General features: G+C 35.1%; 1 protein-coding gene across 2 annotated transcripts in view; it reads left to right on the top strand.

Moving 5' to 3' along the window:
- Positions 1-15733, top strand: part of DNAI4 (dynein axonemal intermediate chain 4) — a 58332-nt gene that overhangs the window by 330 nt on the left and 42269 nt on the right. For both annotated transcript variants that reach the window (XM_019732114.3, XM_088791191.1), the window contains exons 2-4: positions 9455-9635; positions 13448-13626; positions 14961-15073. In XM_019732114.3, the coding sequence (XP_019587673.3) occupies positions 9455-9635; positions 13448-13626; positions 14961-15073 (473 nt within the window). The remainder of the gene's footprint in view (positions 1-9454; positions 9636-13447; positions 13627-14960; positions 15074-15733) is intronic.

Here is a 15733-nt window from a genome sequence, read left to right as displayed (position 1 = left end):
TGTTTAAAACCACCCTTCCTCATTGCACTCCTCCGTTTCATTCGGTCTGCAGTCTCAAGCTGGTTCCCTCCTTGCTATGCCTAGATGTTCAGTCCTCTCACCTTCATTAGCCACCAAACTGAAGATTACTATGTTCTGTAGTCGAGGTATCTTTTCTGCCTCCTCCTCCTACCATCCTGTCTTAAAACTCATTCCTGAAACAGTTGAACGGGAGGCTGGAGAAAAGCACACAGCTCTACGGACTTGTCTCACTTAGCAACTTCAATGGTTCCTTAGTGCTGCCCAGCAATGCCGCTAAATTTCCCAAATTTATTCACTCTCCCACACTTGAGATTCCTTTTGTTCCCTCTTCTCAGACTTTGAACATCTCTCCAATCTTCTCCCTCTCAGCTGATTTTCCTTCAGCAAAGCTTGTTGAAAGTTCTCGGGAGAGAACCTTCCGTTCTCCCTGGAATATGGTACTCAGGTTTTTGCCCCGCCTACCACTCCAGCAAAATAGCTTTCGTAAAGGTCACCAGTAACCGTCCAGCTAAACGCAGCAGTCATATATCAGTTTCGTTCTTAACTCACCCATCAGCAGGTTTGTTCTAGTTTAGCGCTTCATGAGTTTTGATAGTTTTCCCCTTGCTTTATAGCTAGTTTTCAAAATACTTCTTTGCTGGTACTTCTTCATCTCTCCCATATCCAAATAATTGGAGTGTTGCTGGGGTCAGTCTTTAAACCTCTTTACTTCACTATTCTTCCTTTTAAAAATCACCTGTATTGATGCTTCACAAGTTTATATCTAGCCAACACCTCTCCTAAGAAAACAGACTAAAAAAAAAAAAAATCAAACATCTGCACTTAGAAGTTAATAGACATCTCAAAAATTTTTTAATTTATTTTTTAAAGTTATTGGGGTGACAATTGTTAGTAAAATTACATAGATTTCAGGTGTACAATTCTGTATTACATCATCTATGAATCCCAGAGTCAGTTCTCCTTCCATCACCATATATTTGATCCCCCTTACCCTCATCTCCCACCCCCCACCCCCGACATCTCAAAATTCATATCCAAAACTGAACTTACTTTTCTAACCTACTCTGCAGTAAAATGGCAATTTCCATTCATCCAGTTAATCAGTGAAAAAGCCTGGAGTTACCCTTGACTTCTCTAATATCCCACTCCATCAGCAGATTCTACCATTTCTGCCTGCAAAATAAATCTGGGCTACCACTCCGATGTAAGCCACTGTAACGTTGCAGTAGCCACCTAAATGGTTTTGCCAACACCCTCAATCACTGTGGCTCTTCTCAAAACCCTCTTCTAATTTTTCTCATTTCACTCAATAAAAGCTCACATGCTTACATGACCGTACAGTGTCTCACCTTAAACTCTTCCCTTTGACTAATTACACTCAGTATTGTTCCACAACACTATCAGGCACATTATTTTCCCACTTCAAGGTGTGCATAATTGCTGTCTTTTGGAATACTGTACCCCCAGGTAATCTCAAAACTCACTAATTTCCTTTAGATGTCATCGAAGAATCCTCCTCTAACCACTACATAAAATAATAATACTCCCTCCTAGCACTTCCAATTGCTCCACATTGCTTTATTTTTCTCCATAAAACTTATCCCTATTTGGTATATTATATACTTGTTTGTCCGTAAGGACAGAGATTTTTGTTTCGTTCACTGCTATTGCCTAGAATGACGAAGGCACTCAAGAAATATTTGTTGACTTAACAATGAATGAATGAGTTTGGTCCTGCAGTGACTGGTTACTCTCATCTTGTCTCGTGTTTTTTACATGTCAGTATGGAAGTCTCAAGGTAACATTAAGTTGAATTCATGTACATTTCTAAAAAGTCATACAACTCATAGTAGCGAAGAGTGTTAGGAAGAAAAATTCCCTTGGGAATTTCTTAAATAATGGCAAATTCATAGGTTACCTATTAAGGAAAGAATGGGGTGGGAGATGGGAGGTAGTATAACGTTAACTTATTGAGTTAGCCTTGTTATCTAATTTCACAGACGCTAAAATTTACAACCATTGGTTTGACCTAACGTTACGTCTCATCTTCCTCCTTTTAGGACTTAATCCTGATCTCGGAAAGGATCCCATGAAACATGTATTTATCAATTTTCCACTTTCTCCAATTTTTCTTCTTTTGGGTCGTTCCCATTGACTTAACAATATTGGACAATCTCCCATTATAGTAAAAACCAGCACCAACTCTTCAATGATTTATACCATTTCTCTGCTCAATTTCTCTATCTACTTCCTTATGTCTTCGTTTCCTTTTGATTCTTTCTTAGAATTTTCATTTGTTCTTGCATGTTATCCACATTTTCCATTAGAGTCCTTACCATGTTAATCATAATTAGTTTAAATTTCCAGTCTTACAATTCCAAAATCTCTGCCATATCTGGCTCTAATGCTAGCTTTATTTCTTCACACTGTGTTTTGCCCTTTGGTATGCCTTGTAATTTATTGTTGAAGGCTAAAGATATATCAGATAATATGAGCTGGTAAGCCTTTAGTGTGAGAGTTTATGTTTATCTGGCTAGGAATTATGTTGTGTTTACTGTTTGCTGTAGCTGTAGGTTTCTGAGGCTTCCATTTCCTCTAGTGTTCTTGTTCTTGTGTCCTCTTGTGTTCTTGTATTTTAGGTTTCCCTAGAGACTACTTTTTAAATAGAGTGTGAGCCTTGCAGTTCTTCCCATTGCAACCCCGTTATTATACAGGAGCCCTGTTGATGTGGTGGTAAGATGCGGGGAGAGAAAAAGTACCCCATAATCTTATGATTAGATCTTAGCCTTTTAGTGGGCCTTTGTCCCTAGGCTGTGACCTTCATAAGTGATTTTCAGATTTTTTATTTTCTCCTTAAATGGAACAAGAAGGCTACAGGGACTTGGAGTTGGGTATTTCCCTTCCCCCACATTGGCTGGGCTCTGATAAACTACTTTTCCTTGCTGGCCCGTCTTTGTTTAGTAGAACCAAACCTTCTCGGTATATTTCAAAATGGTTACTTCCTGTCCTGGAACTACCAAGAAGTTTTTCTTGGATCTTCATGCTGGAGGGGCTCATGGAAGTGAAATTCACAAAACTGTGGAGGCTGCTCTAAGGCTGGGCCCCCAAGAGATTTCCTCTTTCAAATTAGTCTACACTCAGTCTCCAGCAATTAGTCAATTACCCTTTACGTTTTGCTGCCACTTGCTGGCACCAGGGGCAGTTCCTACTCCCCATGAGTTGTGATTCTGTTTCCTCTTGCCTCTCCAATTTTTGGGGCGGTGGTTTGCCTGTTACCTTAGTTCTCTGACGGATCAAAGAAGACCTGTTGATTTTCAGTTTGCTCAGCCTTCTTCTTCTTGTGAGGATAGAACTGATGACTTTCATGGCCTTTACATGTTTGACCAAACATTAGAAGTGTCTGTGTTCACTTTTTAATTCTTGCAATCTGTTGTCTCCATTGCTGTACAGAAACTACTCAAAGGTCAATAATAAGTAACATAAAGGTTTCAAAAGCCACCAAATCAATGGGCAGTCTTTTTTACCTCTCTGCAGCTTTTGACCATATTGATCTTCCCCTTCTTAACCCTAACTTTACTGGTGTAGTTATTACTGGCCTAAATGCCTCTTTCTTCTACCTCCATTTTCTCTCTTTGACCGTAATACCTTCACTTTGTATCTTTAGGTTTTTATTTTGGGACTCAGTTCATCTATTATCTCAGTGCAAAGATCTCAAATTGGAATCTCCAGCTATCTTTTGTTTCTTGAAATTCACTTCACTTATGGCATTTTTAACTGCTACCAGACAGCTTCACCAGGATGTCACTCTGATATCTAAAATTGAACACGTCTACAATTTAACTCATCGTGCTTTCAAAGTAAAGGCTAATTCAATCATCACCCTAACTCTGAGATAGTATTACTAACCTTAATTTACATACTTGTATAAGGAAATACAGCCTATGAATTATTAGAGAATTTGGGCATTTAAATTGATCTCTTTGAGTGTAAGTTTTCTCACTTATAGAACATGGCTGCTGAATATCTCATAAGAATTGAATTAGAAAATATAGGTGGAAGTTACTTGAAATTTAAAGTGGCATTGTTGTTATCAGTTACCAACTCCTGGCAATTCTGTATCTGCTATGTTTTAAGGGTTCGTGGGATATGTTTTAATGAGGCATGATAAGACACCGACATGGAAATGACTATCGTGAAGGAAGATTTTTTTTTTTTTAGCACTTATAGGTTTCCAGAAATAGGTATGGCAGAACGTGGAGAATCACGTGGGGAAGCACCAGGACCAGTCAGGAGGTAGAACAAACAAGCCAAAAACATGGGCAAGAACCTTTATTGTGGTTTCCAGGGGGAGGAACAGGCAAAGCAGAATAAGCAGGTGTAGGATTAGTTTGTTTGAATAATGTTGAAAGGCTCTAGATATAAGGACTATCCCTAGTTGTCTGGTTCTTGTCTCTGGGGTGATTAGGGCAGGTGGGCAGTGGTCCAAAGAGGGAGATCTCTGTGAGAGCCTGATAAAGGATGTAGTTGGGGGTATGGGCTCTGGATGTTTGGTTCGTGTATGAAAAGTGTGCTGTGGGTGAGTCCCTTACCATGTATAAGAATTGATTAGCTTTGGCAGGGCAGTCCTTCCAGGGTCAGCCAGTTCCTATATGTCAAAGCATCAAAATTAAGAAAATAAAAACACATGCTTAATATATGCTGTATCTTGCATTTGTTTTATTTCTACATTTGGCACCCCAGGTCGTCTTGATTACTTCTTACCTAGACTATTCCAATAGTCTAGACCATTAACTAATGGTCTCCTTACTTCTGGTGTGTCCTATATACAGCTACATTTTTCTGAAGCATAATTTTGATCACTTTACTCTTCTGCTCAGAAACCTTCAAAAAGGCCCTCTCTTCCTTGTGTAATAAATTCCAAAGACTTAGCCTGGCTGTTTCATTTTTTTCAAAGCTTAACTTAGTTTTCTTTCATGTATCAAATTGAATCATTTAGGATTCCCTGTACATACACATCACATGATTTTCTACTTTTATTGTTCATAATGATCTGCTGAAGGTGCATTTCCTGCCCTGCTCCAATAACCATCCTCCCTTACCTCCACCTGCAGCGAACAAACACACATGCATACCCCATACATTTTTGAATTCGACCTACATTCACGGCCTGATTCAGATGTCACTTTCCTGATTTCTCTGCTCATTCCTCTCACCCAAAGTAATCTTTATCACAACTCTCATTTCATCTTGTGTGTATCTCTTTTGAGGCAAATATAATTTTGTACTAGCATTATAATCACATATACGTTTTATCATTTTTGTTAGGTTGTAAACTTCTTAGGGTCCATATCTGATTTGTACTTTATCCATGCCAGCATGTAGCACAGAGCCTATATACAGTAAGCCTATATACAGTTTATAAATAACTGTTGAATGGAAGGAAATACTTAGTTTAAATTGGAATTATCTTTATCCATTAAAATCAGGGGCAAATACAGAACTTTTTCTTAAGTCACTCCTACTTTTTCTCTTGTTGTTTATTTCATAGTGAGATTTATGTATGTATAGCATGCTTTTAGTATCATTTGTCTCTTTCCATAGAAGTGAATATCAGGTAACGTTCTACAGATACCAGTTGAATATTTTATATTTTCCAGTTACTACCTTGGATATTGAAGACATAGGAGTGAACAAAGCAAATTAGGTCTCTGCTTTATGAAACTCCAGAATGTATGGCTACCTGACCTCTTGTATCATGACTCTGTTCTTTAGGCAAAGTCATTTCTTTAGGCAAAGTCATTTTCAAAGTGGTTAACTCCTCCTGAAATCATCTTTTATTGCCCACTAATTTGCCTCTTTTGAAAACATCTGTTTTCTAACATAGCTAGATAAGTGCCATAAATTTCTAACATAATTGGCTAAAGATACTTCTTTCAACTTTTTTTTAAAAGTCTGTGCTTTTTGTCTAATTTCTCAATCTGTCAGGCAGAGTGCTAATTGTTGGGGCTGTAATGATGCACATAATAAACATTGATCCTTCCCATAACATTTGCAGTCTGAAGATTTTGTGGGGATCACTGATAATGCTCTCATAAGATTCTAGTAACTACCTGATTGATAAATGTAACATTCACTAATTCATTTCTGTTTGGGTTCCTAGAGGGAATAAAAGAGGAAGAATTGGTTTATGAGTAAATGTGAAAGGATGTCATGCATTTATTCAGTTTAAGATGTCTGGTAGACATTTAGCAGGATCTACCCAGTGGGCTGGTAAACATTTGAGTATGAAAACAGAGAAAGATCAGGAAACAATCACCATCGAAAAAATTTTCTTGTTTGTTTTTTTGTGTGTGTTTTTTACTCATAGTTCCCAAGAGGAGGGAGTCCACAATGCCACAGGGGACATTGCCACATGGAGAAGAACTGGGGTGGGCCACCAGCCTGAGGGAGGAGGCAAACTGTGGGCAAGAGTCTTTATCGTGGTTTTGGTGGGAAGAAATAGGTGAGGAAGAGTAAGCAGGCTTAAGATTGGCTAGTTTGAATAATTTACGTGAGTTCTGGGGCATAGGGACCTTTCCTAGTTATCGGGTACCTGGCTATAGGATTATTAGGAAGGTATATAGTGGCCCCGAGTGTGAGAGCCTGATAAAGGAGGTGGTTGGAGACGTGGGCTCTGGATCAGTTAGTTTGTATTGGAAAATCGTGTCTCTGGGGGCGGGGCGGGGCGGGGCGGGGGGAAGGGGGGCGGGCAAGTGAGGCAGGAAGCCAAGGCGAGGTGACTTGGCCATATCAGGTTATCCAGAACAAGGCATTTTGGGCCAGTGCATATAGGGCAGATGTTAAAGCATCGAGTTTACAGAAGCTGGAAACATGCTTGATACACAGGTGCAGACTCAAAGTAAAAAGATAATTGGAATTGCTGAAGGTTTTTGTTTTGCCAACAGGCATAGTAAATTTAAAGAAGAAAGGGGGGTGAGAGTGTAAGTAAGGAATGATTATAATAAGCTGTGGATTATATTAATTAACCTTAAGCTCAAGAGAGTAGAGACTGCATGAGAAGGGTAGGTAAGGGAGTAAAATGTGGTAGAATCAAGGGCATGAAGGTCATAATAGAGTTGAAGGAAGTTTGAAATTGGAGCATATAAGCTGGAAAAATAGTAAGTGATGGTTGACCTTGCTAAAGACAAGGTCAAATGTATGACCATGGGAATAAGTAGCTGATGTAGCAAAGAGGACAAGATCATTTATGTGAGAAGACATCAAGGAGCTAAGACCATAGTATAATATTAGAAGGATTACCTTCATAGATATTGAAATACCCAGGAATGGGAGACAGCCAGTAATTTGGGATATAAAATCTTCAGGGGATTCGAGAAAGGAACTGGTGATGATGACAGTAGACTACCATAAGGAAGTGGAATATAAGTAGTCATTGAAACCCTGGGTTTTGTTAATTTTGTTCAAGGATAGTGTATACAGTGTGAAAACAGATCTGAGTCTAAGTTAATCCTCAAAACAGAAAACAGAGGAAAAATAGAATGGGAAGACTGGATTTTGTAAGGATAGGAGGGCAAAATGTCAAGGAGAAAGAAAATAAGAGTGGAAGGTAATATTAAAAGAGTGAGTCAATTGATGAATTGTGCATTCTGGATTAAATAGACAAAGAAGAGAAACCTAAAAGGTAGTAACTGGTAGAAAATGTGTCAGGTGATTAGAGGAAGTTGAAGAATAAAAGACAGTGGTATCTAGAAACCAATATGAGACGTTAATTTTAAGAAGGGGGAATGGTCAACTGTCAGAGGCTGCAAAAAAAGTACGGAAAAGTCCCTTGGACTTGACAGTTTGAAGGATTATGTAATTTTACTGAAAGCAGTCTATGTAGTTGGAGAGGAGAGGGTGGAATGAGATTGTAGTGAATTATGGAGCAAATAAGAGGAGTAAGAAGCCAGGATTATTGTCTAGTATTTTAAGAAGTTGGACTGAAAGGAAGAAGAGATATAGTAATAGAGGAAGACAGCCAAAGGAAAGACTTTAAGTTGATGGGATGACGGAGAATAATTATACACTCAAGGGGAAAAGATAGGAAATAAGATAGGAGACAAAATTATTGATGGAGAAGAGTCCCCGAGAAAGTAGTAAGAGACAGATTCCAAAGCACAGGTAGAAAGACTAGCCTTAGATAAGAATGGCAACATTTCTACTGAAAGAGGAAGAATGAAATAAAGATGGATTTAGATAAGTTTGTAAGAGGTGGAAGAAGAATATAATAAAGGTGGAGAAATAATTTAAGGATTTTTTACCGGATTGAACATTTTAATTTTCTTAGAGACGTTAGAGGCAAAGTCATTTGAGACTGAAGGAGGAAGGATAGAGTGGAATACTTAAAAAGAATGTAAATTTGAAATAGCACATGAATGGAATTCCTTTATTCATTTCTTTAGAAAATACTTAATTTTGTGCCCACAATATGTTGGGCACTGTCCTGGGCGCTAGGGATATAGCCATGAACAAGACAAAGTTCTTGCCTTAAACATGCTTGTATTCCAAAAGGGGAGTGGACAACAGCAAAGTGTCAAGTAGTAATAAATGCTATGAACAAAAATAAAACAAGAAAAGTAGATTGATGTCATTTAAAAATATTCTTGTCTCATCTTTTATGATTTGAAAAGTAAAAGTACTGTTTAAAATGTTTTCTTTGGAATATATATTTCCTTTTTGTAACCTAAGGGAAGATCATCCCTATTTTATAGAAACCCACAGTACTAGAATGAATGAATGATAGGTAGGTTTTTGTCTTAGGGAATTTACAGAGTGTATCCAAAAGTGAAATCATATTTTTTTCTCCAGGATACAAACATTTTGATTATAACTTCTCTTTTTACTAAAAATTAGTACATAATTATTCAGGCAGAAACATGCTATTCTTTACCAGATTTATACTCATGCTTCAATCTGTGTAACTGCACTTTATATTCATTTGTTCATACTATGTGTCAGGTACTTCCTAACCATAATATGTAAATTAATTCTTTCAATCCTGAAATAACCTATGAGTTAAGTACTGTTACTGTCTCCATCATACAGATAAGGAAACAGATCCAGAGAAATCAGTGTCGACTTTGGATCTGACTGCCTGGGTTTACATTTCAACTCTAGTAGAAATGTTTCCCTCTAAAGCTCTGTGGTTTCAAGTAAAATAGTATTAATAGTACCTCTTAGACTTGTGTAGAAAAACTGACATAATGCATGTAAACATTCTAGGACCATGCTTACACATAATGAGCTGTTAAGTAGCTATTATTTCTTGTTTATATGTTTATATTGTTTCCATGTTTCTAAATGAAAATCTGTTGTTTGGTTTCTTTTTTTTTAATTGTTGGTTAATTTTTTCAATTGTGGATCCTCTGTATTATGTTTTCTTTTCCTGATATAGGAGCAGTGGCACACAGCCAGGGAAGTCTATTAGCTTTATTGGCCCAGGAAAAGGAGCTCAAATGAAAGGATCTGTTAGTGCAACCCAAAGCAGAATGGCTATGTCAAAATCCTCGGCAGCTCTACCTGATGTAAAAACATCAGAAAAAATGAGTATTTCCAACATAAAGGGAATCACACAGGTAATATTCTTAAGAATTCTGAGTTTATTTGAAAATGGCACCTTGAAGAAGTTGATGAAATGTTAAAGGTAGAAAATATGCAGCTTGGAAATACTTCTAATATTGATTTTATTAGAGGCTTTATAATATTGGCAAATTGGCTCCTATGATTCATTATTGGTAATAAGACTATTAGAGTGGAATGAGAAAAATCTGCTCATGAACTTAAGAACTAGTTGATTATAACTAATCCAGCTATAGTAGAGAGAGTACAGTTATCATCTACTCTTCTTTGCAATGTACTCTGGAAAATATCATAAAATGAATTGTCATAAAATCTTATCTCATTAGAGAACTTATAATTAAGAATTGGCTTTTTAAAACTTTTAATCAAAATATAGCATATACAGAGAATTATATAATGTATAAACCTGAATGGGCTAAGCAATGATTGTTTTAGATATGATATGACACCAAAAATTACAGTTCATTAAAGATAAAATTGGTAAACGACTTCATCAAAATTAAACTTTCTAGTCTTTGAAAGACACTGCTAAGACAATGGAAAGAAAAGCTGTACAATGGGAAAAATTATTAAGCATACATATAACTAGTAAAGTACTTGTGTCCAAAATAGACTTGTTTTTACCCCATTGTATATTCTTGCCTCCTTTGTCGCAGATTAAATGATCATATAGGTGTGTGTTTATTTCTGGGCCTTCTATTCTGTTCCACTGATCTGTGTGTCTGTTGTTATGCCAGTACCATACTGTTTTTATTACTAAAGCCTTGTGGTATGGTTTGATATGTGGTAATGTGATACCTCCCATTTTGTTCTTCTTTCTCAAGATTGCTATGGCTATTTGGGGTCTTTTTTAGTTCCATATATATTTTAAGATTATTTGTTCTAGTTCTGTGAAAAATGCCATTGGTATTTTAATAGGGATTACATTGACTCTATAGATTGCTTTGGGTAGTATGGACATTTTAACAATACGAATTCTTCCTATCCATGAGCATGGTTTATGCTTCCATTTATTTGTATCTTCTCCAATTCCTTTCTTCAGAATCTTGTAGTTTTCTTAGTACAAGTCTTTCAACTCCTTGATTAAGTTTATTCCTAGGTGTTTTTTTTTTTAGTTGTTTTTTTTTTTTTTATGCAATTATAAATGCGATTTTCTTAATTTCCTTTTCTTATAGTTAATTAACGGTGTATAAAAAATGCAACTGATTTCTGAATGTTAATTTTGTATCATGCTACTTTACTGAATTCATTTATCAGTTGTAATAGTTGTTTGGTGGAAGCAACTTTTCAAGGTAATTCTAAAATTTGTATAAAACTGCTAAAGCCTAAGAATAGTCAAGATACTCTTGATTCAGAACTTGGTAGAAAGACTTGCTCTCCCAGATATCCAGTTTAATAACAAGTGTAACATTAGCAACGGGATGGACTCAGAGCCTACAAGTGACTCAAGGACATATAAACACTTGTTTTATAATAAATGTACAGAATAATGGGGAAATGACAGAATTTTCTAAAGTTCCTGAGAAAATTGGCTATTCATGTGGAATAAAAATATATTGGCTTCCTTCCTCATACTATACACAAAACTCAATTCTAGGTACATTGTAAATATAAATATGAAAAGATAAGAAAAATGTCTTCATAACTTCAGGATTGGGAATGGTTTTTTGAATGAGGCTTCTAAAACATAAACCATAAAGGAAAGCATGATAAATTTGACTACATTAAGATTAAGAACTTCTATTCATTATGATATCACAAAGAAAATGAAGCCACAGACTAAAAGAAGACATTTGCAACACATAAAACGGAAAGAATTCATATTTGGACTATTTAATGACCCTTGTTATCAGTTTTTAAAAAAGAACTCAGTAGAAAAGTGTATGAAGGACTTGAATGGGACATTCTCCTCCAAAAAAGGAAATCAAAATGTGAATAATTATATGAAAACAAACTCAACTTTATGGACATTAAAATCAAAATGAGATACCTGCATACCCATACTAGACTGGCTTAAATTTATAGATCTGACAGTGCCAGTTGTTGGTAAGAATGTAGAGTAACAGCAACTGTCACACAATGCTGGTAATCATAAAAATTTTTACGACCAATTTGGTGAACAGTTTGGTGTTATCTAATCAAGTTGACCTGTCAAATACACATCTATATATCCCCTACAGAATTGCATTCTCATGTATGCCAGTATACTTATACATAAATGTTTATTGAAACAGTTTTCATGATGCTTAAAAACTGGGAACAATGTCTATTAAAAGTAAAATGGAAAAATAATATATGATGTACTAATCCAACAGACTACAGTCATCAGTAAATGAACAAACTACTGTATGTGCTACATGGAGAAATACAAAAACATTGTTGAACAAAAGATGACAGACATGTCAGTCATAACATATGACTATTAATATAAATTTTAAAAACAGGCAAAACTAAATTACATTGATAAACATGGTAAATACTAAGTGCTGGCAAAAATCTGGAACAACCAGAACTCTCATACGTTGTTGGTGAGAACCACTTTGGAAAATGTTAGCAGTATCTGTTATAGGTAAACATATATGTATATGTTCATTACCTAGAAATTCTACTCTTAAGTACATACCCAGCATAAATTCATACAACATATTAAGCAAAATAGACATACAATAATATTCATAGCACCATTTGTAATAGCCAAAAAATTGGAAACTACAGAAACATCTATGAACAATAGAATAAATAAAACTGTGACATATTCACACAATGGAATATTGTACAACAATGACAATGAACCATCTACAACTGTATTTAATAATATGAATGAATCTCACAAATACAATATTGAACAAAAGAGACCAGATACCAAAGAGTACATGCTGTATGATTCCATCTAAAGAAAATTCAAAAACAGACAAGACTAATCCATGGTGTCATGATAATTGTTACCTTTGGTGGAAGACAGTGTCTCATGAAAGGAACTTTATGGATGCTGGTAATTTTCTGTTTGTAAATCTGAATGCTGGGTACATGGGTGTGTTCAGTTTGTGAAAATTTATTAAGCTGTACATCTCTCTGTGCATTTTCTGTATGCATATTTTACTTGAATACATATATAAGAAGTACGTGCTATTGTTTAGGAATGTATACTTAATAAAATTATAAGAAGAACAAAGGAAATGATTACTAAAATTAAGTTAATGATTCCCACTGGGAGGAGGGGATGGCTGTGATCCAGAAGGGGCAGAGGCCAAGGGTGTTATCTGTGATCAGGGGAGGCAAAGTCTTCTATAGGTGATATCAATGTTCTAATTTTTCAGTTGTGATTATTAGAACATTTGCTTTATATTATTTACTTATGTGGTTTTGTTTTAATTACATTTCTGTATGTGTTAAATTTCATAATTGGAAAGATTAAAAATTAGCCCCAAACAGATAAACCAACAATATGTAATAAGTCTGGAAATGTTTATTGATAAAATGTTAAGTGAAAAATCGTGTTTTTAAAGTTATACATAAAAATTAAAATACAAAAATATTAACAATCTGGATGAATTATCTTTCTATGTTTCTGAGTGTTCTCAAAATTAACACATATTGTTTGTATATAGGTAAAACATAAGACTTAAAAAGTGGATGTCTAGTTAAGAAACTTTTTAAGCATAAAATCTTTTATCTTTAAATTTTACATGTTTATCCTATCCTAAATTCTTAGCTTTTTTCTACTCCGTTTATTTCTATTTTCTAGGACCTATTATTTAGAAACCTTGTCTTTTTTATTCATTTCATTTTCTATTCCCATTTTTCATAGGTGTTTGATGTAAACGGAGTTGATGTTACCCCTCGACCTCTTTGCCGTCTAGAACATGGAACAGCAAAGCCAACTAGACTATTGGCATCACAAGAAGGATCACTTGGATCAGAATATGTCATTTCCTACAGCCTTTTTCAAAATACACTACATCCTACTATGTTAGGGCAGCTTACAAGGTAGAGTATACTATCCTATACTTCTCTTTCTATCTCATATATATTATTTTTTCATTTAAGTAGCGTATATGTAACTTAGATGTCCATTGTCTCCTGTCTCCCAGTCCCACTCTATCACCCTAAGGTGCCATCACCATGTTCCTCTCATGTTTTAATTAGATGTGGAGCTTTGCATGTCTTAAGTTCTCTTACACTCACACCAAAACAGTTGCGAAAAAATACATAGATTTTATTCAAGTTTTCCTGAGGAACCAAAACGGGGCTAGCATCAAATACCCACAGACATATTTTTTTAATTTCTTCAGTTTCCATCAGTTTCTTTTATGCTGCAATTGATGGAAAGAAGTAGCTTTCCTCTTTTCCCCTAGTCTCCCATGCAAATCACATTTCTCCTAGGGTTTGATTTCTCTTTTGTTTTATAATTTTTTTAATAAATGAAATGTTATGCATTTATTATGTAGATACTAATATACACTTGAAATTTTTTAATGCTTGTAGTAGAGAAGTTCATAGTCTTTACAACAATAAAACAGTATATCCTAAAACAATGTAAAGATTATGGGGAAATAATTGAGTGTGTGACTTTCAATCTGATAAATTAAAAGTTCCCCATCCAATTAAGCCTCCAAATTTGCTTTCAGAAGCCATGGGCATGTTCAGTAAAACAAAGGATATTCCAGTAAACTGGACCCACCCTTTTGGAGAGCTCTTGGGCCTATAAGAAAGGGAAACAAACAAACTGTAATCATGGAGTAATATAACGTTCATATATTTAAGGAACTTATGATGGAATTCTTTAATGTATTGATTTCCCACTAAGTACAGAGATTTTCTTTTAAGTATAGCCTGAGACGACATGTATCAAATTGAGTAAATCACATTTAAGATGGGATTTGAATGATGATCAGAAACCTGGTGAAAAAGGAAAAGAAGAGTGTTCTAGGCTGAGGCTCTGAAATAAGAGAACTCCACAAGACTGAGAAACTTAAAAAAATAAAGAAAAGAAAGTGGGTAGGGAAGAGTGATAATGAAGAGGGAGAGTCCAGCTACTATGTAGGCTGTATTTTGGGTTTTTACCCTAAGTATATTGTGAACCCATTGAAGGATTTTAGGCATAATTTCAGCGTGTGTTTTCTCTAAAATATACTTAAAATGACTTTTTACTTAAAGAATATTAAAAATCAACTCGATGTTTAAGGAACTAATTTTTAGCAATTTTGCTTATATGATTATAATATGTTTTATTTCTCAGTCTAATAATGTTTTCATTTATATATTTAATTGTCCATAAGAACATCTAAATAAATGAATAATGTTGTTATTCATTATTAAAGGTCAGCTTTAGGAAGCAGTACAATTTCTAAGTCAAGTGTATCTACTACTGAATCAATAACAGAAGACCTAGAAGAACTATCCTATAAACGGGAAAGGTTGGCTAGTTTTACAGGTAATGAAAATACAATTGTTTATTTCGGTAACAGTCCATTATTTCTTCAGCAAATATGTTCATTATATTTTGGGTACTTGAGATAAAAGAACTGTGGTAATGATTCCCAAATGCTGGCCTATGCAGTAGCTACATGAAAATTACCAGGGTAGTAACTATGCATATATATTTAAAGGTTCCCACGGTTTTGTACCACCAACCTAAGGAATCATAGATCCTATTTTAAAACAGCTCGGCTTCTAACTCAGGAGACAAATAAAATAAATCTGATAAATTGTGATCAATGTCGTAATAAGACATACCTTGTTTCCCTGAAAACATAACGTGTTTACCTGACCTAGCCAGACAATAAGCTCTAACGCGTCTTTTGGAGCAAAAATTAATATAAGACCCGGTATTACATTATATTATATTATATTATATTATATTATATTATATTATATTATATTATATTATATTATACCTGGTCTTATATTATATAAGACCCAGTCTTCTATTATATTATATAAGATCCAGTCTTATATTATAGTAAAATAAAACCGGGTCTTATATTAATTTTTGCTCCAAAAGACACATTAGAGCTGATTGTCCAGCTAGGTCTTATTTTCAGGGAAACATGGTATGCAGAATGTGATCGGAGCACTTAGAAAGGAAAGATTA

The sequence above is a fragment of the Rhinolophus sinicus genome, chromosome 14 (genome assembly GCF_057876585.1).
Source record: "Rhinolophus sinicus isolate RSI-liver-muscle chromosome 14, RSI-T2T, whole genome shotgun sequence".
Taxonomy (NCBI): Eukaryota; Metazoa; Chordata; class Mammalia; order Chiroptera; family Rhinolophidae; genus Rhinolophus; species Rhinolophus sinicus.
The sequence above is the reverse complement of the archived record's forward strand: the minus strand, read 5'-3'. Positions and strand labels throughout refer to the sequence as shown.